The sequence below is a fragment of the Jaculus jaculus genome, chromosome 19, assembly GCF_020740685.1.
Source record: "Jaculus jaculus isolate mJacJac1 chromosome 19, mJacJac1.mat.Y.cur, whole genome shotgun sequence".
Classification (NCBI taxonomy): Eukaryota; Metazoa; Chordata; class Mammalia; order Rodentia; family Dipodidae; genus Jaculus; species Jaculus jaculus.
In genome coordinates this window covers 31779515-31804553 of record NC_059120.1, presented here as the reverse complement: position 1 = coordinate 31804553, position 25039 = coordinate 31779515, and the positions used below count along the sequence as shown (strand labels likewise).

General features: G+C 37.9%; 2 protein-coding genes across 2 annotated transcripts in view; both read left to right on the top strand.

Annotated features, from left to right (window-relative positions):
• Positions 1-25039, top strand: part of LOC123456024 (3 beta-hydroxysteroid dehydrogenase/Delta 5-->4-isomerase type 1-like) — a 57965-nt gene that overhangs the window by 7842 nt on the left and 25084 nt on the right. The window lies entirely within an intron of this gene.
• Hao2 (hydroxyacid oxidase 2) overlaps positions 1-25039 on the top strand; it is a 35810-nt gene that overhangs the window by 7833 nt on the left and 2938 nt on the right. Inside the window, exons 2-5 of the mRNA XM_004667493.2 lie at positions 1654-1792; positions 2414-2565; positions 4442-4725; positions 5693-5899. Coding sequence (XP_004667550.1) covers positions 1662-1792; positions 2414-2565; positions 4442-4725; positions 5693-5899 — 774 coding nt within the window. The 5' untranslated portion in view covers positions 1654-1661. The remainder of the gene's footprint in view (positions 1-1653; positions 1793-2413; positions 2566-4441; positions 4726-5692; positions 5900-25039) is intronic.

The window sequence follows — 25039 nt, the reverse complement described above, 5'->3', positions numbered from 1 at the left end:
TACTCAGTTCTTCTCAAAATTTGGAAATGCTTTTAAGAACAAAGTTTACTCTTCAACTATAACTTTTGTGTTGTTCCTTTAATACGAATAATGGACTAGGTACTAATCTTTATGTGTGTTACAAAAAGAAAAATGTACAGTTATATTTTTAGACTTCAAAAATTCTTTTAAGTTTAACATAGCATATGATTTGTGTGACCAAATATTTTGCTCTTTACCATATAGTTGGAAAAAGAGAACATTTATTTTCAGAGGCTAGTAGGAGACACAGTTCTAGCAGCATCTATTATAATAATTTACTATCTAATCTTCCACTAGGCCTCAATGCTTCAGATGCAAAAAAATAATGTCCCATTCTGAGCAACTAGCAGATACAAGACAAAAACATTAAGAAGGAATAATGGCTGAGAAGAAAGATCAGTCAGGAAAATACTTGTACACAAGCATGAGGACCTGATTCTGTATGAACAGAATCCATGTCACATGCTGGGCATGAAGGTATGTATCTGTAATCCCAGTTTTCAGGAAGCAGAGACAGAGGTGTTATCTACAGAGTAAGTAAGCTGGCTAAATTAATCAGTGAGCTCTGGGCTTAGTAAGAGACCCTGTCTCAATAAACAATGTGAAGAGAAATAGAGACATCTGATGCTGACCTTTGGCCTCTACACACATAACACAACACACATGTGCACCCACACACATATGTGCCAATGCACATATGACACACACACACACACACACACACACACACACACCACATGCAAAAAAAGAAAACAGTATAAAAACGTGATTTTTTTGGTTTCATAGAGATGTTGGAGTTAATGATTTTCAAGCAGTCTTCAAAGTACATAATCCAACACTACTACAATCAGATAATTCTGAATGAATCTGAGCCATGTGTCTTGGATTACACAAAATATTTGTGAAGTTTCTGTGCATTTCTGTGAACATTTAATGTGTCAATATTGACATCTGGTGGAATGTTGTCATATAATAAAGAAGAGATAGAGTTAAGGAAAGATTATTTATAAACAGCAATTTGGTGTTATGCGCTATCCTAAAGCCCAAGGAACAAATATAAGGGTGGACCTAGGTTTGCTGCTTTACTGGGATAAATCACAGGACTCAGCACATAAAAGAAGCCGTGACACTGCAGTGCAAAGATACAAAGCAAAATTAGCCAAAAGGGGAAAACCTTCAGAGGGAAAAGTCTAAAGGAAACAAGGTTCTAAAGTCAGAGTTAAGCAGCATGCACTTAACTTCCCTGGTGCCAAGATGTCATAGCACATGTATAAAGTCATCTACTAAGGAATCTCATGAAGACTTAGTGCCTAGAGTTGTATGTGGTAGGATGAAAATTGGATCTGGAGACAAGAGATAAACATATATTTTAAAATAATTTCTTAAGGGGTAGTGAGACCTCAACTAGATCCAAAACAATGTATGAAGAGCAGAGAAGACAGACATGATAGGCATTTAAAAGACCAAATAACCAGATCTTAGGAACGGAGGTGAAACAATAGAATACTTTTGGCTTAGGATCAGTATATTGAGCTGATTGAATTTAAAAGCACAGGGTGATCAAGGATCATCATACTGTGGCTCCCCCCTTCAAGCTATTTACTCAAATTGATTTGGTTTGATTTTCTAAAGGTCCAGAAATGTCCTTCGTGTGTTTGACAGACTTTCAGGCTCATGCACGGGAGCGGCTGTCTAAGTCAACATGGGATTTTATTGAAGGAGAAGCTGATGAAGGCATCACATGGAAAGACAACATGGCAGCATTTAAAAAGTTCGATCTACATTCTTTCTGTTCTTTTGCTAAGTTTTCCTGGTTGAGAGCTCACTAGATGATGACACTTCTCATTTTTGCCTCCAGAAAACTACAGAATAGTTTTATAAGGCAGTATATTAGTCAAAGAGTCAAAATCCTAACTAGAAAAAAAAATTATCATCTTGGGGGGAAAAGCTGATGGTTTTCAAAGATTTGTTCTCTTTTGCTGGCCTTTTATTTCTTTCTGAGACTTATTTCTAATTAGAAAAGGAACAAACCTGGGCTTCCTGCCTACTTCTTTTCTTGTCTAGTCCTTTGCTATAAAGTATAAATTAAGCTGTTCAAACACTAAGTCTAAACAGGGAAGCAGGGCAAGACAAAGACTCCTAAGAGGCAGGAACTGTGTGGATCATGGTGCAATAAATGGCTGAGAAAGGCCTGAGCTAATGTAGAATGGGATGTGGGACATGACTTCCTAACGGTTGGTATTTTCCTGGATCTATACTGCTTATTCAGGATCAGTCAATTAAACCCAACAATGCTTTAAAGAGCCCTGTCTGACTTCAATCTCCACTGGGAATTGGGCTCCAGAAAGCATCGCCATGCTGGAGAATAATTCCACTTTATGGTCTAGCACAGAATCCGCCTCCGTCCCAGATATCTGAGAGATGTATCAAAAGTGGACACCAGGACCACAGTCCAAGGGGAGGAGATCAGTGCCCCCATTTGTATTTCACCCACGGCATTCCACTGTATGGCCTGGCCTGATGGAGAAATGAGCACAGCTAGAGGTATGAACAAACCCTCACCTCAAAATCCTTTTACAGATGGCTATAAATGTACATTAGGTCACCCTCAGAGAAGTGGCAGGAAACCCCAGGACTTCTTATCAAAGGACCTTAGGGACAAAAGTCTGTGTGGCAGTAGAAAGGGGAATGCTTGGGGCTGGAGAGATGGCTCAGTGGTTAAGGTGCTTTCCTGCAAAACCTAACAAGCCATGTTCAGTTCCCTAGTACCCACATAAAGGCAGATGTTTAGATGCATTTGGAGTTCATTGGTAGTGGCTGAAGGCCCTGGCATGCCCAGTCTGTTTCTCTTCCCCCCCCCCCACCCGCACTCCCTCTCACCTGCTTGCCAATAAATAAACAAAACGTTTAAAAGGGAATTCTGAAAGCAAATTTGTGTACCTTCTCACATATGACTGAGAGAACACCCATTACCCATAATGACATAATTACAGTAGAAGAAGTACTGATGGTGAAGAATGCCAAAATCCCAAGTCATTCCACAGGAGAAAAGTGCTGTGCCTTCTGAAGCACACTACTTGAAGGAGAAAGGATGCCCCAAAGCGAGATGCCACATATTGCCCCAAGAATATGGCTCTCTGGAGCATTATGAATATGAGATGGAGCTGAATGTTGAGTCCCTTAATTTAAGATGAAGAGAAAATCATGATGCTACATTCTAACACTGGACCTTAGTAGTTGCTTTTGTCGATTTGTTCCACTCTCCTTCACTTTGATAGCATTTATCAGCTTAGTCTTGTGAGTGTGGCTCCTTCCTAGTAGCTCTCACTCTCTCCTTATGTCCTCTACCAATACCAATATCAAGAGTAATAATAATAATAATAATAATAATAATAATAATAATAATGAGAAAGGACGAGACGGAAAATATTCTTAGGACTCTATAATTTTTACTTCAGGCAAAAATCTGTCTTGGTTAGTTCACAGGAATTCTCAATGGTTTTTTACTTTGATTCCATAATACCAAAAAGAATGAATCTAAATATTCTAGAGTTTAGAGATATAAACAGATAAAACTGGGTTGTAATATTAATAGCATATATGGATATTATTAGCATATTAAATCTTCACAGATATAAATGTATTAACTTGGAGTAGAGCCAAAGAATGAGCCATCTCTAATTGATTTTGAGGTATTAACAATATTAATTTTGATTAGGAAAAATTCTTTGGCCATGGGTAATAGATGACTGGAGACGCATACTGCACTAATGAAGTAGGAAATGAAGCATGTGTGATTCAGTAGCAGTAATGAAAACAACTCCATTGCCACCATCATCCTCAACAACTACTTATCACTAGCATTTGTGCAGTCCATCACTTTTCAACTTAAGGGATAACATACAGTAATTTTAGTCTGTCCATAAAAGATGAATATTACTACTGTCTCCATTTTATAAATAAAATAATAATAACAATAATAATAATAACAATAACAACAACTAGCTTTCTTCTGATTTCAGGTATTGTGTGATTTTTTTTTTACTAGGAAGTTCAGCCTTTCCCACTGAAATAACATCTCCATCTTCCAATTCCCTTCTGTTTTCTTAAGGAATTCATGAGAGGCTTGCTTTTGTGTCTGAAAGTTATAATATACCCAGTGGTAGCTCTGGGGATTAAACAATATCTCTAGCAAGCAACATTCTATTATGGGGAACAGAAATCAAAAGACAGGTTATACATAAGAAAGCTTTAAGCCTCTCAGTCTAATAATCAGGCCATCTCTTATCCCTGCCTTACAGGGAAGCAGAACAAAGTCAAGCATCTTCAGTGTCCAGAGGCACCACAGATTCCTAGGGCTATTTACCCGAGCTCGTAAGACCTCTGTCCTCCAAACTGAATGATATCCTTTGCTTTGCAGCTGCTCAGGCAGCCGGCATCTGCTATGTCACTAGCACATATGCTAGCTGTACCCTCGAAGACATTGTTGCTACTGCCCCCAAAGGACTCCGGTGGTTCCAACTCTATGTGCAGTCAGACTGGGAGCTAAACAAACAAATGGTCCAGAGGGCAGAAGCCCTAGGTTTCAAAGCTTTGGTGATCACTGTAGATGCACCTGTAATTGGCAAAAGGAGGCGTGACATTAGAAACCAACTGAATTTGGAGGCAAAGTTAATGCTCAAGGATCTTCGGTCACCTGAAGAGGTAGGAAACTATTCACACAGTCATCAAAGAGGTGCATTTCCTCCTCTCCTTTGCTCCTGTCTTCCTTTCTATAAGAATTTACCAGTTAAGTTCCCTACTGTGGCTGACTCAGGGATGCAGTGGTCCAACAAACAGATCTGGTTCCTGTTGCCCAGAGTTTCTAGATAAAACATAACCATAAGACCAAATACTACTCCTGGACCTGCCCAAACTGTCACCATGCTTGGCCTGGATGCTGGCAGATTGGAGAGCCCTGAGAAGGATGTTTGTAGGAACTTGAAGGTAAACTAGAGTCAACCAACATTTCCTATGTTATATTGTCCTTCCTTCATTAAATTCCTACAGTTATGCCCCTGAAACAGAAAGATATGAAAAGATAGAATCTGGCTATAGAAGACATGGTAATGATAGCTTTTTAGCCAAGAGCAGTTGTGATACAACTGTGTGTGTCCACAGAAAGATGTGCATTAAAATTTATATCATGAAGTGATATATCTATACATATTTATATAATATTTTATATTTATATATAGTGGTATATATTGTGAGCCACAGGTAGATGGTGGGTGATATCTGATTTTATTGAAGTGCTGTTTAGGTCCTTTTATGTGTCTCTCAACCATAAAATGTAAAACTGACCTATAGGTACTTTTGCTTATTCATCTCACTTACTAAACTGAATTTTTTTAAAGTATAAATTCTGTTGTATGTGTCATATATCCCCAGATTCCAGCTTATTGATGAGCAAGAACACGATTAACAGTCAATAAATAAGCTGTTGTAGTATAAATTACTTTGTACACACTTTGTTTTTGGGAGGACATAATAGCAGTACTGATTTTGTTACTCCTCTTTTCAAACTTATAAACCACAGTGCTCCACATGTGTCTCACCTTTCAAGTGGGTCAATCAGTCAAGGAATAGTTTAAAAGTTCAGGAATAAAGTTCAGTTTTTTAATCTCCACAGAGAATTTCCTCACGTGTTCAGTTATCTTCCATAAATGCATCTTTCTGTTGGAAGGATCTCTCCCAGCTTCAGACTATAACTCGATTACCCATCATCCTTAAAGGGATTCTGACAAAAGAGGATGCAGAGTTAGCAATAAAGCACAACGTCCAGGGTATCTTTGTTTCCAACCATGGTGGACGACAGCTTGATGAAGTTCCTGCGTCAGTAAGTAGGATGATGTCAGAGGGGATGTTTGTGTGTGACCCATTTAGGCCTTTGTACAATTTGGTGCATTATTCTCTTTTATCACAGTGTGTCAGTTATTTTCCCATGGCTGTGACCAAAAACCTAACAAAAGCAATTTAAGGAAGGGGGTTCTTTTGGTTCGCAGTTTGAGATTACAATGCACCATGGCCAGGAAAGTGGCAGCAGGAGCAGGAAGCAGCTGTTTACATTGTGTGTTCAGTCAGGAAGCAGAGTGATGAGTGCTGATGATCAATTAGCTTTCTCCTTTTTATGTAGCCCAGGATTCCAATCCATGGAATGATGTCACCCACATTTAGACTGTGTCTTTCAAGTTCAATTAACCAAGTCTAGAAAATGCCTCATAGACATACTGAGAAATTTGTTTTCATGGTGATTCTAAATCTCATCACACTGACAACCAAGGTTAGCCATCACATAAATATTTCCTCTTAAGTGATTCTTGACCTCACTGTATAAACAATATGTGTTCACTGCAGGTAAACTTATAAAATATACCTAAACTAAACATATTAAAATCATCCCTAATTTCCTTATAATCACAAATGTTAATATTTTATACTTATTAATACAAGTAAACCTTTCTGTACTTAAAATTGTATATAATATTTTGTAATTTTCCTTTTTATTTAACAATATATTAGACACATAGTTTTGTCTCAATATATATGATTCTCTTATATATAACAATGTGTCATGAGTGGACAATTTATAAAATCAACCTACTGTTGAAAATATGTATTGATGCCAGCAGTTCACTATTTTTTCCAGTTCATTTTGGTTGGTTTGTCTGTTTGAGATAGGGTCTTGCTGTGAAGCCCAAGCCAGCTTAGCCTTCTCCATCTTCCTGCTCCTGTCTTCTAAGTGTTGGGATTATTGGCATGTACCACCTTCCTGGCTTCCACTTTTTTCACTATTTTAAACAATAAATAAGTTTCAGGAAGTAGAAAGTACACAGCAAATCTTGTATGCTCCAAGACTTGTACCCATTCCCCATTTCCTCTACAGTAGGCTTTCAATGGTCACAAACACATATAGACAGCAAAGGTCACTTCTACTTTTTGAGGCAGGATAAAAATACAGGAAAATTAAGGGGACATGAGACTAGAAAAAAATCCTTGTGTCCAGAATATGATTTAGATTCCTGGTTCCCTCACTTAGTCAATAGGACTTTTATTGTTAATAATGAGTTTTGTATGTGCCTTTCCATTTCTTCTAACTACAACCAAAGAGTAAAAAATTTCAACACAACTGACAAAAATCAAAACTGGTATGAAGATTACCTATAGAGATACTACTACCTTATGAACAATATCTCAAATAAGAGTGTTAAAACAACAAATGCGCCATGTTAAGGCCAACACATATGTGATCTTAGATTTTAACCTTATTAGTACTCTTGTATCCTCTGTAAACCTGAACAAAGTACCTCATAAACAACCTTACCATAAAGAAACAATTATAAGACAAGAGAAATAATTAAACAAGCTCATGTTTTTAACTATTGTTTTTTTAATGTTTTCTTTTAAATGTTCTATTGTATGTATGTATTTGAGAGAGAGAAAGGAAGAGAGATGAATAGAGAAAGAAAAAGAGGTAGAACAAGAAAATGAGCATGCCAGGACCTCTGGCCACTGCAAAGGAATTCCAGATGTATGTGCAACATTTGTGCATCTGGCTTACATGAGTACAGAGGAAGCAAACCTGGGTGCTTGGGGTTCATGGGAAAATGCCTGAACTGCTAGCCATCTCTCCAACCCTTCAAACTTTTATTTTTGATGATCAAAATTTCTTTGTATTTTCCTAATAATTTGTGTACATTTAGATGAGTCATTTTACTTCTCTAATTAATTTCCTCAGGTAAACTGAGGGTAAGAGAACAGGCAATAGCTAAATATGTTTGCTTGTTTGTTTGTTTGATCTGTTTGAAGAAAAGTTTTCCACTTCCTTTTTTATTAAAATGTCCTTTTGTCCTTTTATACGTATCCCCCAAATCCATCATTGTCCCATTATAGTTTTCATCTTTTCCATGGATAGAATTGTAGGCTTTCATTGTAGCAACTGCCAAAGAGAGTGTTGACTACTTTTCTCTCATGCTGCTTGCAAAGACCTATAACTGGTGTTTTCATAATTCACATAAGCCATAGCCAAACAACAAACACCAAGATTAGCAAATAAGATGTGAATATGACTGAAAATAAGTTAGTGGCCAGAGTTTATAAATTCAATAGCTCAGATACCTGGAAAATATATGATGGGCATAGCCCTTGGTTGAAAGGTAGATCTTCTTGACAAAGAAAGTCAATTAATGTTGATATATCTGAAATATTCAGAGATTCATTTTTTTAAAAAAAATTGATTGTGAACTTTACTATATTAACATATGTGTGAACATATTACATATTAGCCATATTCCCATTATGTTATACTCTTATGTTCCCTCTCCCGTGCCTCATTCCACTGAGGGCACTCTTCAGTGGGATTATCAATATTCCCTGTGGGATCATGATTGCAGCAGTCAATCTCTGTGGAGAAGACAATGCCTCAGAGTACATGTTCCCATTCTGTGCTTACTAAATCTTCCTTTCCACTCTTTTGCAATATTCCCTGAGCCTTAGGGGGCAAGTTATAGGTTTTCTTTAAGTGTTATTCTCTCTGCAGCCTCTGAATTTCTGCTCTAATGATTTCTTGTTTTGTTTTGTTTTTGTTTTTCAAGGTAGGGTCTCACTCTAGCTCAGGCTTACCTGGAATTCACTATGTAGTCTCAGTGTTGCCTCGAACTCATGGCAATCCTCCTAACTCTACCTCCGAAGTGCTGGGATTAAAGGCGTGCACCACCATGCCCAGCTGCTCTAATGATTTTTGAGTCTCCTCTGTATCTACCTCCATCTACCTGGAGGAGGTTCTCAGGCTAGCAGCATTCATGTTTAAGCTGCTTCTTCCTCCATGTCTCCTGGGACCTGGAATATGTGATGGAGATGTTTCTTCTTGTGCTAGGAGTTGGAATTCTTTTATTGTTGTACTGATGGATCTTGGGTCTCTGTCTATTCACCACCATCTGTAAAAAGCAGATTTTCTAACCAAGAGTGAGAGTAGTATGGATCAAAGGGGATAAGCATAGTCATTAAAAAATTTTTTTACACTCATACCCTGTAATCTTAACCAAAAAATAGTAGGAGCTCTGTTCCCCCACACACACCCCTGGAGAGCTTATGACCTTATTATCCATAGGCTTCTGACTTGGTTCTCAGTACCAGGTATGAATTTTCTTCCACTGAGAAGATATCATAGCCAATCAGAGAAAAATTGATTACCCCATAACCTGTGTGCCACTATTGCATAAGTGTGCATATCTTGTCCATCTAGTTGATTTTTCAGTTTACAGGAGCCTCAGTTTTTTCACACTATTAGTGACCTTTATCCTGTATAACACTTTGCAGCACTATCAGGGATCTGGCTTCCTTCTTAGTGCCAGCATGATCTCTCAATATCCTATGACCATAGCTTGTGGTATCTTCATCATTAGTCTTACTATTTAGATCTGGTGGGGAACCAAGTGCTTTGGCAATGGTCTGTATTGTTTGGGGGCCTCATGAGCCTCCTTGGCCATTATCTCACTGTAAAGATTAATACATTTCTAGCACTGGGATTTACCCTATGGTTTTATGGTTAAACTTTCTCCACTTCCCACAGAGTACTTCTGTCCCAACTATATCCCCACCCAATATTAAGAAATTTATCTTTTATTATGATAAGCAGGATGAACATTTCTATGGCACTGACTCATGCTATTAGTAGTTTTGTGATTCTACCCTTCCACTCTCCCAGTACCCTTCCACACCTTTATTCTGTCCCCACTTATCCCTCCTCATTTCCTATTTGTCCTAGCTTCATTCTAGTGCCTTGCCAATACTACATCTTATAAACAAATTAATGTGTTCCATGTTAGGAACCACCTGTGAAAGGGAAAATGTGGCATTTGTCTTTCTGAGCCTGTGTAACCTCACTTAGTATAACATTTTCCAAGTCCATCCATTTTTCTGTAAATTTCATTATCTCATCACTGAGCAAGCATCTCTGTAATAAAGGGTAGAGTATTTAGGGTATAATGCCCAGGAGCAGTAGAACTGCATCAAATGGTAGATCTGCTTTTAGATTTGTGAGGAGCCTCCCTACTGATTTCCATAGTGGCTGTACAAATTTGCAATCACACCAACAGTCGATGAAGGCTGCTCTTTCCTCACATCCTCACCAGCATTTGTTGTCATCAATTTTTTTTTCTGATGATAGCTATTCTGACTGGAGTAAGATGCAATCTCAAGGTCATTTTAATTTGCATTTCTCTGAAGTCTAAATATGCTGAAAATCCTTTTAGATATTTATTGGCCATTTGTATTTCTTTATTTGAAAATTCTCTGGTCAGCTCCCTGCCCCATTTTTGAGTGGATTGATTAATTTCTTATTGTTTAGGTTTTTTTTTTTTTTTTTTTTTTTTTAGTTCTTTGTATATTACAGAGATTAAACCTCTGTTAGATGAATAGCTAATGAAAATTCTCGCCCATCCTGTAAATTGTCTATTGTCATTGCTAATGGTTTCTTTATTTGCAGATAGCTTTTTGTTTGCTTGTTTGTTTTTCTTCTCAACATAAGGTCTTGCTCTAACCCAGGATGGCCTGGAGTTCCACTATGTAGTCTCAGACTGGCCTCAAACTCACAACGATCTTCCTACCTCTTCCTTCTAACTGTACTACCATGCCTGTCAATAGCTTTTAAATTTCATGAGAACCCAATAGTTGAGAGCTGGTCTAATTCTCTGAACTACTGTGGTCACCTATATCTTACGGTGATTTTCCTTTTTTTTTTCCTTCTAGTCCTGTTAGAGGTTCAGGTCTTATATTGAGGGACCTGATCCATTTGGATTTTATTTTTGTGCAGGGTGAGAGAAGAGCATCACGAGGCATTCTTCCTCATGTGGTTATCTAATTTTTTCCTGCACTATTTGTTGACAATTTCTCCAGTGTGAATATTTTGTCTCTTTGCCAGGTAGCAGTAGTTACTAGAACTTATACTCAGATCTTCTATCCTATTCCATTGATCTATGTGTCTGTTTTTATGCCATTACCATGATGTTGTAATTATGGATTTGTAGTATATCTTGAAATCATGCACAAAGATACCCTGATAGTATTCCTTTTGCTAAAAATATTTTTGGCTATCTGAGGTCTTTTGGGCTTTCATATGGATTTTGAGACTATATTTTTCTAATTCTGTGAAGAATGTTGCTAAAACTTTGGTTGGAATTTCCTTTGATCTATATAATTTCTTTTTGTAGGATGGCCATTTTCATGGTATTGATTCTTCAGATACATGATTGTGAGAGGTCTTTCCATCTTATTTCTTCCTCAATTTCTTTCTTTTTATTTATAATTTTTTTATAAAAGGTTGCATACATAGATTCCCACTCTCCTGCACCAATTCTACTGAGAGTCTTCTGTGGGGATTTTAGTATTCATTGAGAGGCCTCAGTCAGTTTCTGCAGGGATGGGGGAAATACAGTGCATCAGGATATTCCCACCCACCCTGAGACTCTTACAGTTTTTCAGTACCCTCTTCCATGATACTCCCTGAGTCTCGGTGGGCAAGATGAGACATGATTTAGTGTTGTTTCACTGTAAACTCTGGATCTCTGTTTTTATGAGTTTTGAGTGACCATAGTCTCTGTTGCCATTTTCCTAGAACTGGTTTTTAGACTAGCCATGACAGCAGTATTCCCTCTAATGACTTCTGGGTTTGGGGAAGAAGAAGTGGAGGTAAACAATTTCCTGGTATGTACCCTTGTTCTCACCCATATACTCCTTCCTTTGTTAAATCAATTTCTTTCTTATTTTTTAATGTTTTCCTTGTAGATGTCTTTCACTTCCTTGGTTAGGAATATTTAATTTTTTGTAGCTATTGTAAATGGTATTGTTTCCCTGATTTATTTCTCATGGGAATGTACAAAGGCTACTAATTTTTGTGGGTTGATTTTATACCCTGCCACATTACTGAAAGGACTTAGCACTTCTAGGAGTTTTGGGGAAGTCTTTTGGGTCACTTATATATAGAATCCTATCATCTACAAATAGGGCTAGCTTGACTTCTTCATTTCCACTTTGTATCCCCTTTATTTATTTCTCCTGTCTTATTACTTTATCGAAGACTGTCAGTTCTATGTTGGTAGTAGTGGTAAGAGTGGGTACCCTTGTGTGTGTTGTTCCATACATTAGTGGAAATGTTTCAAGTTTTTCCTTCATTTAACATGATATGGACCTTAACTCTGTTGTATAGAGCCCTTATTATGTTTAAATATGATCCCTCCACCCCCTAGTCTCTCCAGTGTTTTATCATGAAGGGATATTGTATTTTTTTCAAAGGCCTTTTCTGCATCTGTTAAAATGATAAGGAAATTCCTGTCCTTTTAAGTCTATTTATGTGATATAATACCTTAATTGATTTCTGTATGTTGAACCATCCCTGTATGCCTGGGATGAAACCTACTTGATCAAGGTGGATGATATATTTTTTTTTTTTTTTTTGGTTTTTCGAGGTAGGGTCTCACTCTAGCCCAGGCTGACCTGGAATTCACTATGGAGTCTCAGGGTGGCCTTGAACTCACAGCGATCCTCCTACCTCTGCCTCCCAAGTGCTGGGATTAAAGGCGTGCACCACCACGCCCGGCTAAGGTGGATGATATTTTTGATGTGTGCTTGATTTGGAAGAAATTTATTGAGTTTTTTTGCATCTCTGTTTGTCAGGGAAATTGGTCTATAATTTTCTTTTCTTGTTTTATCTCTACCATGTTTTAATATTCGTGTAATGCCAGCTTCATAGTCAGGGAGCATTACAAACTTTTCCATTGTGTGAAAGAACTTGAGGAGAAGTGGTTTTAGTTCTTCAATAATTGTTTGATAAATTCAACAGTGATTCATCTGGGACTAGTTATATTTTTGTTGGAAGGATCATAATTACTTTTCAAATACATTAGTTGTTATATCTCTATTCAGGTAATTTATCTCTTCAAGATTTAGTTTTGGTAGGCAGTATGAGTAAAGAAGTTAGTCCATTTCTTCCAGATGTTCTAAGTTTGAGGAATATAAATTTTTGAAATATGTCCTGATGATTCTAAAATTTTCATTAGTAAACTGTTGGAGCATCTTGTTTCTTATCACTAATCTTGTTGATTAGTCTTCTCTCCTTTTCTTTTGATCACTTTTGTTAGAGATTTATCAGTCCTGTCTATTTTTCCAAAGAAACAGCTTTGTTTCATCATTTTTAAATTTTTCTTTTAACTTCCAATTCATTGATTTATGCTCTGACCTTGATTATTTCTTTATTTCAGGTACTTTGTTTTAAATTGTTCTTATTTTTCCAGGTCTTAGATGGATCAGTAAGTTATTTCAAGTCTCTATATTTTTGTAATGTAGGTACCTAGAGCTATAAACATCCTTCTTAGGACTGCCTTCATCATGTCCCGTAAGTTTTGGTATGTTGGGTTTTTAATTCCATTCAGTTATAGGAGTTTTTTAATTTCCTCTTTTGTTGCTTCAACTACCATTCATTGTTTAATAGTGAGTTGGTCAATCTCTAGAAGCTGGTGTATTTTCTGTTGCTTCTCTTGTTGATTTCTAGCTTTATTGCATTATGGTCAGTTATAATACAGGGACTTATATCTATTTTCTGGAATATGTGGATACTTGCTTTATATCCTAATATGGTGTATTTTAGAGAAAATTTCATGAGATGCTGAAAAGAATGTGTATTCTGTAAAGTTTGGGTGGAATGTTCTGTAAATGTCTTTTTTTTTAAATTTTTATTTATTTATTTATTTATTTGAGAGCAACAGACACAGAGAGAAAGACAGAGGGAGAGAGAGAGAATGGGTGTGCCAGGGCTTCCAGCCTTTGCAAACGAACTCCAGATGCGTGCGCTCCCTTGTGCATCTGGCTAACGTGGGACCTGGGGAACCGAGCCTCGAACCGGGGTCCTTAGGCTTCACAGGCAAGCGCTTAGCCGCTAAGCCATCTCTCCAGCCCTGTAAATGTCTTTTAAGGCCATTTGATCTATGGTATTGTTTAGCTCCATTACTTCTCTGTTGATTTTCTGTTTCATGATCTGTCTATTGATAATAGTGGTGTGTGAAATTATACCACTATTATTGTGTTGGGATTTATTTCTGATTGAATGATTTTCCTTTATATAATTTGATTCACCTGTGTTTTGTTCATGTAAGTTTATGATTGAAATATCTTCTTTTTGAATTGTTCCTCAATGAGTATGAGTGGCCTTCTTTATCTCTTTTGGTTACTCATGTCTTGTCAGATATTAGTACAGCCACACCTGCTTGTTTCTTATTTCTGTTTGCTTGGAATATCTTTTTCCATCTTTTAACCCTGAGGTTCTATCTTTGAAGGTAAGGTGGGTTTCTTATACACAGCAAATGGGTGGATACAGTTTTTTGATCCAGTCTATTAACCTGTGTCTTTTGATTGGAGAGTTGATTTTATTGATGTCCACAGTTTTAATTGAGCAATGTGAATCAATCCCTGCCAAATTGAAGGCTTTTGGAATTTTGTATTTTCTTTATCATCATTTGCTTTCACATCTGTTCCAGTTTTGATTATTTTTTTTTCCTTCCTGTATCCTTGAGTATGTTTGTTTACTAATGAAAAATATTTCTGTGAAATATTTCATGCAGAATTCTCTGCATAATTCTAGATATTACTGCATGGAACATCTTTGTGCTCAAATATCCATAAAGGTAGCTTACATCATGGAAAGTTTTCCCACCTTATATTATGATAGATTTTGCTGGGTATAGTAGTTTGGGTTGATAGCCATGGTCTTTCAATATTTGTAATATTCCATTCCAAGACCTTCTGGTTTTTAGAGTTTCTGTTGATTAGTCAGAAGTAATTCTGATGGGCTTGATTTTGATAAGCTATTCTGTTCTTGTAGCTTTGAGTACTCTCTGTTTTCTGTGTTGTGTCCTAATATATGATCTAATGTGACATGGGAACCTTCTTCAGTCCTGTGTATTTGGTCTTCTGTCCCTGGATATGTCTCTCTTTCCTAAGATTAGGAAATTTTTCTTGTTGAAGATGTTTTCTAAGCCTTATTAAGTTTTTTCCCTTTATAGTATATCCATGATATGCATGTTTGGTCTTTTTAAAATTATATTTGTCTCATGTTCTGTTCACATATTTTTTAACTTGACATTGATTTCGTACTCCTAGATTATTTCTTTTTTCTTGTCTTCAAGCACAGTAGTAAGTCTTTCACATGATCTGTTAGTGAGACTTGCTTAGGATCTTTTAAAATGAGTTATTTCATTTTTGTTTTACATTAAGTTTTTTGCCAGCACTTCCAACCTGTTTTTGAATTCCATTTTCATTTCTTTTTTTTTTATTTTTTTATTTTTTGAGGTAGGGTCATGCTCTAGCTCAAGCTGACTCAGGGTGGCCTTTAACTGAAACTGATCCTCCTCCTACCTCTGTTTCCCAAGTGCTAGGATTAAGGAATATGCTACCACACCCATTCCATTTTCATTTCTTTTCTTTTTTTTATTAGTTATGGACATAGTATGTAAACAGCACTTATTGGTACCATGCTTACCCTCATCCCTGCCTCCCTTCTCATTGGGGATGCCAGTTATCCCCATGGGGATTGTGGGTCATGCATTGTGGGGGTAGCCATCAGTTATGGGGAAGAGGCAATGTCTCTGTGTATGATGTCCCAACTTGGGGCTCTAACAATCTTTTCACACTCTCTTCCATGAAATTCTCTGAGCCATGTTGGGTTCATTTTAGTTCTACTTCAGTGATGGGTTCTTAGGAGCCTCTGGATCTTTGGATCTCTGGTTTGATAGGAGTTGAGTGTCAGCAGTGTCTATCTCATTCACCCTTGTGTTGATATCAGGTTTACAGAGAAAACAGCACTCTTGCTCATTTCCCCAGTTCTTCTATGGTTTCAACTGGGGTCCTGGTGAAGTGTGATGGGCTGTTTCTCTCCTCAGGTCCTGCTTCCATATGAAAAATAGAAGCAGATTCTCCAATGGAGAGTGAGGTCAGCTCAAGGTTAAATGGAATAGTCATTATTAATTCAGAGATAATTTAATGGGTATAGGCCCTCTTCTAGCCCAAGATTGGGGAGCTTGATATTGGAGAATAAACTCATCTAGATATGATTCTGACTATTTTTTCCCCAGTTCCAGATATGGGTTTCTTTCCAATAAAATGATCTGTTAGCGGTTACCCACCATGGCTGTATGCCACTATTGTACTTGTGTGAGCATCACATCAGGTTGTTTGCTTCTAAATAGCTTAGACCTGAAATTGCTTGAAAGATGTTGGCCATTTCCCCCAGTAGGCCTCCTAGCACTAGGTGAGCTAACTGTCTGGAGACTGGCTCTCTTCCAGATTCTAGCCAGGTCTCTCCATGTTAGGTACCAATAGCATATGGTGTCTTCAGCAGTACGGTCTTACCATTAACCTCTGGTAGGTAATCAAGTGCTCTGACAGAAGTCTGTTTTCTTTTGGGAAACCTTATAGATTTCTGATCAACAGCTCATTGTTGGTGTTAACCACATCTTGGTACTAGAGGTTACAGGCCAGTGCCAAGGGAAAAACAAGAAGAAAGAGAAAATATGAAAAAGAAAGAAAAAAATAGTAATAAAAGAAGTGAGAGAATTAAGGTTAGGCTTTATCTCACCCTGTCCAGACTTTGATTCAGGTGTTCCCTCTAAGGTACACATGATGGTTCAACTTTAGTCTATCTTCCAGTATACAGGATTTTATGGTGCCAGTTCCACTTGGGTTCAGTTTTGTGTCTCCCCCTTCCACTCTTGCCTTCCCCTCAAGCCCTACCCTCCCAATTATCTGGCCCTCAAGATGCCTACCAGGGATGTCAGCATCATTGAGGTTAGGAGCCACAGATAAGTGAGTCCATGTGATAATTGTCCTTCTGTGATTGGGTAAATTCACAGAGTATGATCTGTTCCAAGTTTAACAATTTTTCTACATATTTCATTGTGTCATTTTTTTCTAACTGCTGATTAGAATTCCACAGTGCAAATATACTACATCTTGGTTATCCATTCATCCATTGATGGACATCTGGGTTGATTTCAGTTCTTAGCTATTATGAATTGAGAATCCATAAACATGATTGATAAAATGAGCAAATATCTCTGAACTGAGGCATGGAACTTTTAGGATTTTAGGATTAATGCCCAGTAAGGTTGGTAATTGTATAGCTAACTTTTTTAGTAGTTGGCTTTGCTTATAGAATGTCTGTGAAAAAACATTTTAGCTTCATGAGACCCCGGTGGATGATTGTTTAAGTTCCTGAGCTACTGGGGTTTTGTTAAGGAAGTCTTTTCCATTCCTATATCATGAAAAGTTCCTCTGATTTTTTTCTTCCATTAGGATTGTCATTTTTACAATGTTAATTCTGCCTATCGAGGAACATGGGAAGTCTTTCCATCTTCTCATGTCCTCCTCAATTCTTTCTGCAGTGTTTTTATGCTTTCATTATATAAGTCTTTCACATACTGTGTAGTGTTATTCTAAGGTATTTTGTTGTTGTTGTTCCTATGGAAAGTGGGACAATGTCACTAACTTCTTTCTCTGTATCTTTGTCCTTTGCATATAGAAAGGCTACTGATGTGTGTGTGTGTGTGTGTGTGTGTGTGTGTGTGTGTGTGTGTGTGTGTCTGTGTGCATTGATTTTGTATCCTGATACTTTGCTGGAAGAATTAATCACCTTTAAGAGTTTTGAGATGGTGATTCTCAGGTCACTGATGTATACAATCATTTTATCTGCAAATAGGGCTAAGTTAACCTCTCCTTTTCCAATCTGTATCCCTTTTATTTCTTTCTCCTGTCATATTGCTTGGGCTAAGACTTCTAGTACTATGTTAAAGAGCAGAGATGATCATGGGTACCCCTGTCTTGTACCAGACAGATCTCAATGTGAATTCCCTGGGTCTTTCCCCATTAAGTATTATTTGGGCTTTAGGAGCTTTATATACTATCTTTACTATGTTGAGGTATAAACTGACCATGCCTATTCTCTCCAACATTTTGATCAGGAAGTGATGTTGTATTTTGTCAAGGCCTTTTCTGCATCTACTAAAATGATTATGTAGCTTTTGTAATTAAGCCTATTTATTGACAGATTTCCATATGTTGAGCCAACCTTGTTTTCTTGGGACAAAGCCTATTTGATCAAGGTGGATATGCTTTTCATGTGTTGTTGACTTTGGTTTGTGATGATTTTGTTCAGGATCTTTGCGTGTAAGTTCATCAGGGATATAAGTCTATAGTTGTTTTTGTTGTTGTTGTTGTAGCTCTGTTTGGTTTTGCTAGTAGGGTGATATTTGCTTCATAAAATGGAAATGGGAGCTTTCCTTGTTCTCTTATAATGTGGAACAGTTTGAGAAGAATTGGTTTCACTTGTTCCATGAAGGTTTGATAGAATTCAGCTGAGAAGCCATCTGGTCCTGGAATCTTCTTTTGGGGGAAGTTTTTAATTACCTTTTTAATCTTGATGGGTGTGTTAAGTTTGTTTAGGAGATTAGTCTGCTCTGAGTTTAGTTTAGGTATATGGTATGTGTCCAGGAACTTATGCATTTCTTCCAGATTATCCAGTTTTGTGGAGCTGAGGTTTTGGAAGTAAGACCTGGTGATTCTTCCAAGTTCACTTATGTCTGTTGTGATCACACCTTTCTAGTTTCTTATTCTGTTAATTTGAAGCTTCTCTTTTTTCCTCTTAATCAAACTGGCCAGGGTGTTATTAATCTTGTTTATTTTTTCACAGAACTAGCTTTTTGTCTCATCAGTTGTCTTATATTGTTTTTCTCAGTTTCCAATTCATTAACTTCTGCTCTGGTCTTGATTACTTCTTTCCATCTGGAGCTTTCTGGGTGGACTCTTCTTGTTTTTCCAATGCCTTTAGATGGATGGATAGGTTATTGATTTGAGATCTCTCTGTCTTTGTTGTGAAGGCATTTAATGCAATGAATTTTACCCTAAGGACTGCCTTCATTGTGTCCCATAAGTTTTGGTATGATGTGTTCTCATTGTTATTCAATTCTAGAAATTTTGCAATTTCTTTTATTTTTATTTTTATTTGTTGTTGTTGTTGTTTTCATGGTAGGGTTGGAATTCACTATGTAGTCTCAGGGTGGCCTCAAACTCACAGTGATCCTCCTACCTCTGCCTCCCATGTGCTGGGATTAAAGGCACCCACAATCATGCCCAGTTTGCAATTTCATCTTTTTATTTCATCCACTACCCATTTATTGTTTAAAAGTGTGTTGTTCAGTCTCGAGAAACTGATGGAGTTCCTGGCACAACTGTTGTTAATTTTTAGTTTCACAGCACTGTGGTCTAATATCATGCAGGAAATTATGTCAATTTTCCTAAATATATGTTCTCAGGCTTTATGGCCCAGTATATGATCTCAGTATATGATTCCAGTATATGATCCATGAGCTGCTGAGAAGAATATGTATTCCATAGATTTTGGGTGCAATGTTCTGTAGGTATCTGTTAAGTCTAGTTGATCTATGGTGTTGTTGAGCTCTCTTACTTCCCTATTGATTTTGTGTTTGGATCTATCTACTGCTGATAGTGGAGTATTGAAGTCCCAAACCATGATGATGTTGGTGTTTATTTCCATTTTGTTGTCAAGTAGGTTTTGCTTTATGGATTGTGGTGCACCTGAGTTTGGTGCATAAAGATTGATGATTATGATATCCTCTTGTTGGATCATTCTCTTGATGAGAAAGGAGTGGCCTTCTTTGTCTTCTTTAATTACTTTTGGTTTGAAGTTTATTTTATCCAATATTAGTATAGCAATGCCTGCTTGTTTCTTATTTCTGTTTGCTTGGAATATCATTTTCCACCCTTTCACCCTGAGGAGGTGTCTCTCTTTAATGGTGAGGTGGGTTTCTTAAAGATAGCAGATTGAGGGGTCCATTTTTCTGATCCACCTGTTAACATTTTTCTCTTGATGGGTGAATTAAGGCCATTAATGTTTAGGGTAGTAATTGTGAGGTTTGATTTAATCTCTGCCATATTGTGGTTCTTTATGGGGTTTGGTGTTTCCTTGTACTTTGTCGTTGTTTGAGCCTTCTCTGGGTTTGGTTATTGAGGTCTACTTCTTATAGGCTCTTGAGGTTGGTTGTTTGACTCTTCTGTGTGGAGAATTCCCAGAATTCTCTGTCAGTTTGGTGTTATGTTTATATAGTTGTAGAGCTGACTTTTACTGTGAAAAGTTTTTCCTTTACCATCTATTATGAGGGATACTTTTGATGGGTACAGTAGTTTGGGTTAGAAGCCATAGGTTCTTAGACTTTGCAGTGTTCCATTACAGGCCCTTCTGGCTTTCAGGGTTTCCATTGAGAAGCCTGAGGTAATTCTGATGGGGTTACTTTTATATGTAATGTGTTGTTTCTCCTTGCTGATTTTTTTTGTTTGTTTGTTTTCATTGTTTAGAGTATTAATGTTAATATGTATTGGAGAGTTTTACCTTTGGTCCAGTCTGTTTGGAGCTCTGTTAGCATCATGTAACTTGATTGGACTCTCTTTTGAGAGGGTGGGAAAGTTTTCTTTCATAATTTTGTTGAATAAGTTCTTCATGCTTTGGTCTGAATTTCTTCCTCTTCTGGTATACCAATGATCTGAATGTTGGGATGTTTAAGGGTATCCCACAGTTCTTTCATGTTCTGTTCACAAAAAATTTTGAACTTATTCAAGTTTTTGGACTTAAAAAGTGTTTCTTCTGTCTTGTCTTCCAGTTCTGAGGTTCTGTCCTTCACATGACTGACCCTGATCTTGAGGTCTTCTAGAGAGGTTTGGAATTTTTAAATTTAGTTTGTATTCTCTCTTGCCTTTTTCTGTATAGTATCTATTTCTCAATCAAGTTTCCTTTTCAGAAGACCCCCTGGTTTTTTTCTATTAGGTCCAACCTAGTTAGGACAGTATTCACTTGATTCTTAGTTTTTTTGTTGATTTTCTACAAGTTCTGCCAATTGCTTGGCCAGGGTCAAATAGCTTGTGTCTTCATTTTGGTATTCTTATCTTGTTGTCTCTTCTGTGTTTTGATTATAGACTTCCATTGTGGGACTAGGCAACCTTGGTGGGATTACTACCATTTGATGTTACATGTTATTTTTTGTGTGTGTGTGCTGTTGCCTGCCCATCACTGTGTGGGAATTTTCTTTAATTCAGGAGGAAGCAGTAATTTAGCCTCAAAGCATATTCACTGATTGTTCCCTTTTATATTTGATTAGGTTTGGGTTTTTATGGCAAGGAATGCCTGGCTGCTCAGGAGGGAGGAGGTCCAATGGGGACTTAGTGTTGGGGCAAGGAGAGAAGCCTGGAGAATGCACAGTCTTAGAGGCAGGTGGGCTGGTGGGGTGGCAGGTGAGGGGATAGGATGGGGCTGACTTATAGGTTGGTGGTGGAGTGAGGAGTTGGGATGACACAGGGGAATGGGAGAGCATGAACCCAATGTAGATCCTGTGACATAGACCAGATTGCATGGACCTTGTGAGGTGGACCCAATGGTGCAGACCCAATGGCATAAACCCTGTGACATGAGTCTGGTGGTGCACCTGGGCAGAGTGATGGGGTGGCAGTCCTAGTGGCAGGAAAGGGAGGAAAGCTGTGGGAGTGAGAGAGGGATGAGAGCCAGTTTGTGCATGGAAAGGTGAGGAACACCTGACCCGGACCCATAGATCCTGCATGTAGCATAGGAGTGAGCCTGGTCTGTGGCACGACAACTGGAGTGACAGCTGGGAAGGCTACTTGAGTGGTTTGGGGACTAGTGAGCTACCTAAGGACATGGGAATCGGTGGTTTACCTACTGTACCCTCCATGCCCTTCCACTGGAGGTCTGTTAGAGCCTACTGACAAAAAGAAAACACCCACAGATCTTCCCTATTATTGCCTGGTGAGGTGAAGTGTGGTTAAGCAGATGCCATCTTGATCAGAAGTCTACATGCCTCATTTTCATTTCTTGATTTGACTTTCTTACTATCTCTTGGAATTCATTCCTGCATTTGATCATGTCTTCATTGAGTATATTCCACTGACCATTGAGTTCAGTTTATTTGCTATGTTGTTCATTCTCATCAGTTTTATTCAGCTGTCTATGGAGTTCCTTTTATCAATTCTCTTCAATTTTATTCTGTCATCTATTGAGTTCTTTGGGCTGATTCTCTTACATTTCATGCAGCCACCTATCTTACTTCATTTTGTTGTTCCTCTTTCATTTCATGCAGCCATTCATTTGCAGTCTCATTAAGTTTGTTTAATAGATTTATCATAACTTCATTTTGGAAATCTGTCTGGAATTTCCTCAATGTTTTGATTTCAAGCTTCCACTGTGGGACTATAAATTCTTGATGGGGATATCTTTCCCTGCTTTGTTGCATTATTTGCATTATTTATTTAGGGTCCTCTCATCTTCAGAGAGTCCTTTTGTTTTGCTTCATATTGACTCAATGAATTTCTTTCCTGTATTATAAATCAAGATCTTAGATTTACTTGAGTAGCAATCTCTGTTAAGAATTTTCCAGACTACATAGCCACCACTTCTCACAGCTGGATCTTCCACTATCAATGACTTCCAATTCTAACTCTTGACCTACAGGCTTAGAAGGAAATGGTTCTGAAGAATATATGCTGAACTCTCTCACCCAAGCCCTGAAGGTTACCCATAAACTCACCTCTGGCATACCCAGTGATTGACAGAACGGAGAATTCAAACCAGACTTACCCTTACTAGATGGTGCAAAAAGCAAAAAAAAAGAGCCTATTATCAACAATCACCAAGCAGGCTTTTAGAAAAAGAAATATCACAAATACTATACAGTAAATGTCAGTTAGTCTTGTTACCTGAGAACTGAGGAATGAGTACAGAAAGAAGCAGGCTGGTTCTTTAATCACACTTACTCAGTAGAGAATGAGTACTGACTAAGGCTTGGATCAGAAAGAGCAGAATTTCTCCCACTGCATTATGCTGATCATAAGCTCTGGTTTAACATCCAAACCCAAGGTCATCAGGGACACTGCCAAGATTAGGGTGGGGCTACTGATGAACTCTCTGGGGGTACATGTTTCAAAAAATTTCCCCTTCAAAGCTGGGCATGGTGATATACACCTTTAATCCCAGCACTCAGGAGGCAGAGGTAGGAAGATCGCCCTGAGCTCGAGGCCACCATGAGACTACATAGTGGATTCCAGGTCAGCCTGAGCTAGACTGAGCCCCCAACCTCAAAAAACCAAACCAAAACAACAACAAAATAAAGTCCCCTTTGAAAAGACCATGAAGATAATGTTAATGAACTATTTAAAATTTAATATTAAAAAATGTGATAAAGTATCAACATTTAATTTTTTTTTCATTTATTTTTATTTATTTATTTGAGAGCAACAGACAGAGAGAAAGAGGCAGATAGAGAGAGAGAGAGAATGGGCATGCCAGGGCCTCCAGCCACCGCAAATGAACTCCAGATGCGTGTGCCCCCTTGTGCATCTGGCTAACATGGGACCTGGGGAATCGAGCCTAGAACCAGGGTCCTTAGGGTTCACAGGCAAGCGCCTAACCACTAAGCCATCTCTCCAGCCCAAGTATCAACATTTTAAAGACAATACTTGACCCTATATTTCAGTTATCACTTAATCCTTGACTATATCCAATAAATTGTCTTTCTACAAATAAACCTTCATCTCACAAGTCAATATTCACCATATGTTTTATTTTATTTTTATTTTTAGATTAATTATTTAATAATTTTTTGAGATAGCATCTTGCTATATAGTCCTGGCTGGCTTGTTGTTGCAAATGTAGCTCAGGCTGGCCTCAAATGCACAACAATCTTACTGCCTCAGCTTCCAGAGTACTGGAGTTTCAGACATGCACCACCAAGACCATCTCATTTGATTTTGTTTAAGTACTGTATTCAAATATTTATTTATCTAAATTTTTTCTTTTTTATTTGAAATAGGGTCTTGCTCTAGCTCAAGCTGTCCTGGAATTCACTACATAGTCTCAGGCTGGCCTTGAGCTCACAGCAATCCTACCTCTGCCTCCTGAGTGTTGAGATTAAAGACATATGCCACCACACCCAGCATTTGTCTGAATTCTTAATGCCCCTTAAATTTTGTGGCTAATGTATGTCCATCAATCCTCTCAGGCCAGTGCCAGCCCTGTGAGAACTGAAAAATTCTGAGGGCCCACCTCTGTCAGTGCCCACACCTGGTAATGTCCTCTTGCTTCCTCCTTGAATCAAGAGACAGTTTGTTCTCATAACAGTGAATGTCGTCTTTTGGTCAACCTAGATGGACCTTGAAACCACACTTTACCCTGGGCTGAAATTAATTCTCTGCTCTATTCTGAAATTATTGTCAACACTACTGTCAAGTATTGTTAGGGGAGTTAGTACAAATATATTTATTTCCCTTTTTATAACACCAGAGAAATACTGCAAATAATACCTGGACATGAAGATTCTTAGGCTATTTCATGTAAGTCCAAAAGATATTCTCTGCCCCTTCCACTTGCAGATTAAAAGACAGTTATTTTCTTCTTGGCTTTTTATTCTTCTCAGAGAAGAATCTTACTCAGGTAGAATTCCTTCTATAGTAGCGGGCCTCTGAGGGTCCAGTTTTAACTCCGATTTTCCTACAGAGAAGCGCAGCCAAGAACCCTGTAATAGTACAGAACTGCTCCTTAAGTATTCTCTTCCTAGATGCCTGAGGGTCTGCTATCACCCTGCTTACAAATGTGTTGGGTATCTTAGCCTCAGTGCCTACAGCTGAGAGAAACCAGGCAGAAGTAGTAAGTTGCTTCTGTTTTTGTGTTTTAAAGGCTTATATTTATCTACAATGTTGCTGCCACATCCCTATTTCTAGTTTTAAGATGAATTATGAGGAAGTTAGGGACTAGCTGGCACATATGATGGTTTAAGGAAGTGATGCAACCCAGGTTTCCAAGACAAGCTGATGTCGAGACATGAGCCATGACTGGTTATGTTTATTCTGCTACAAAGAC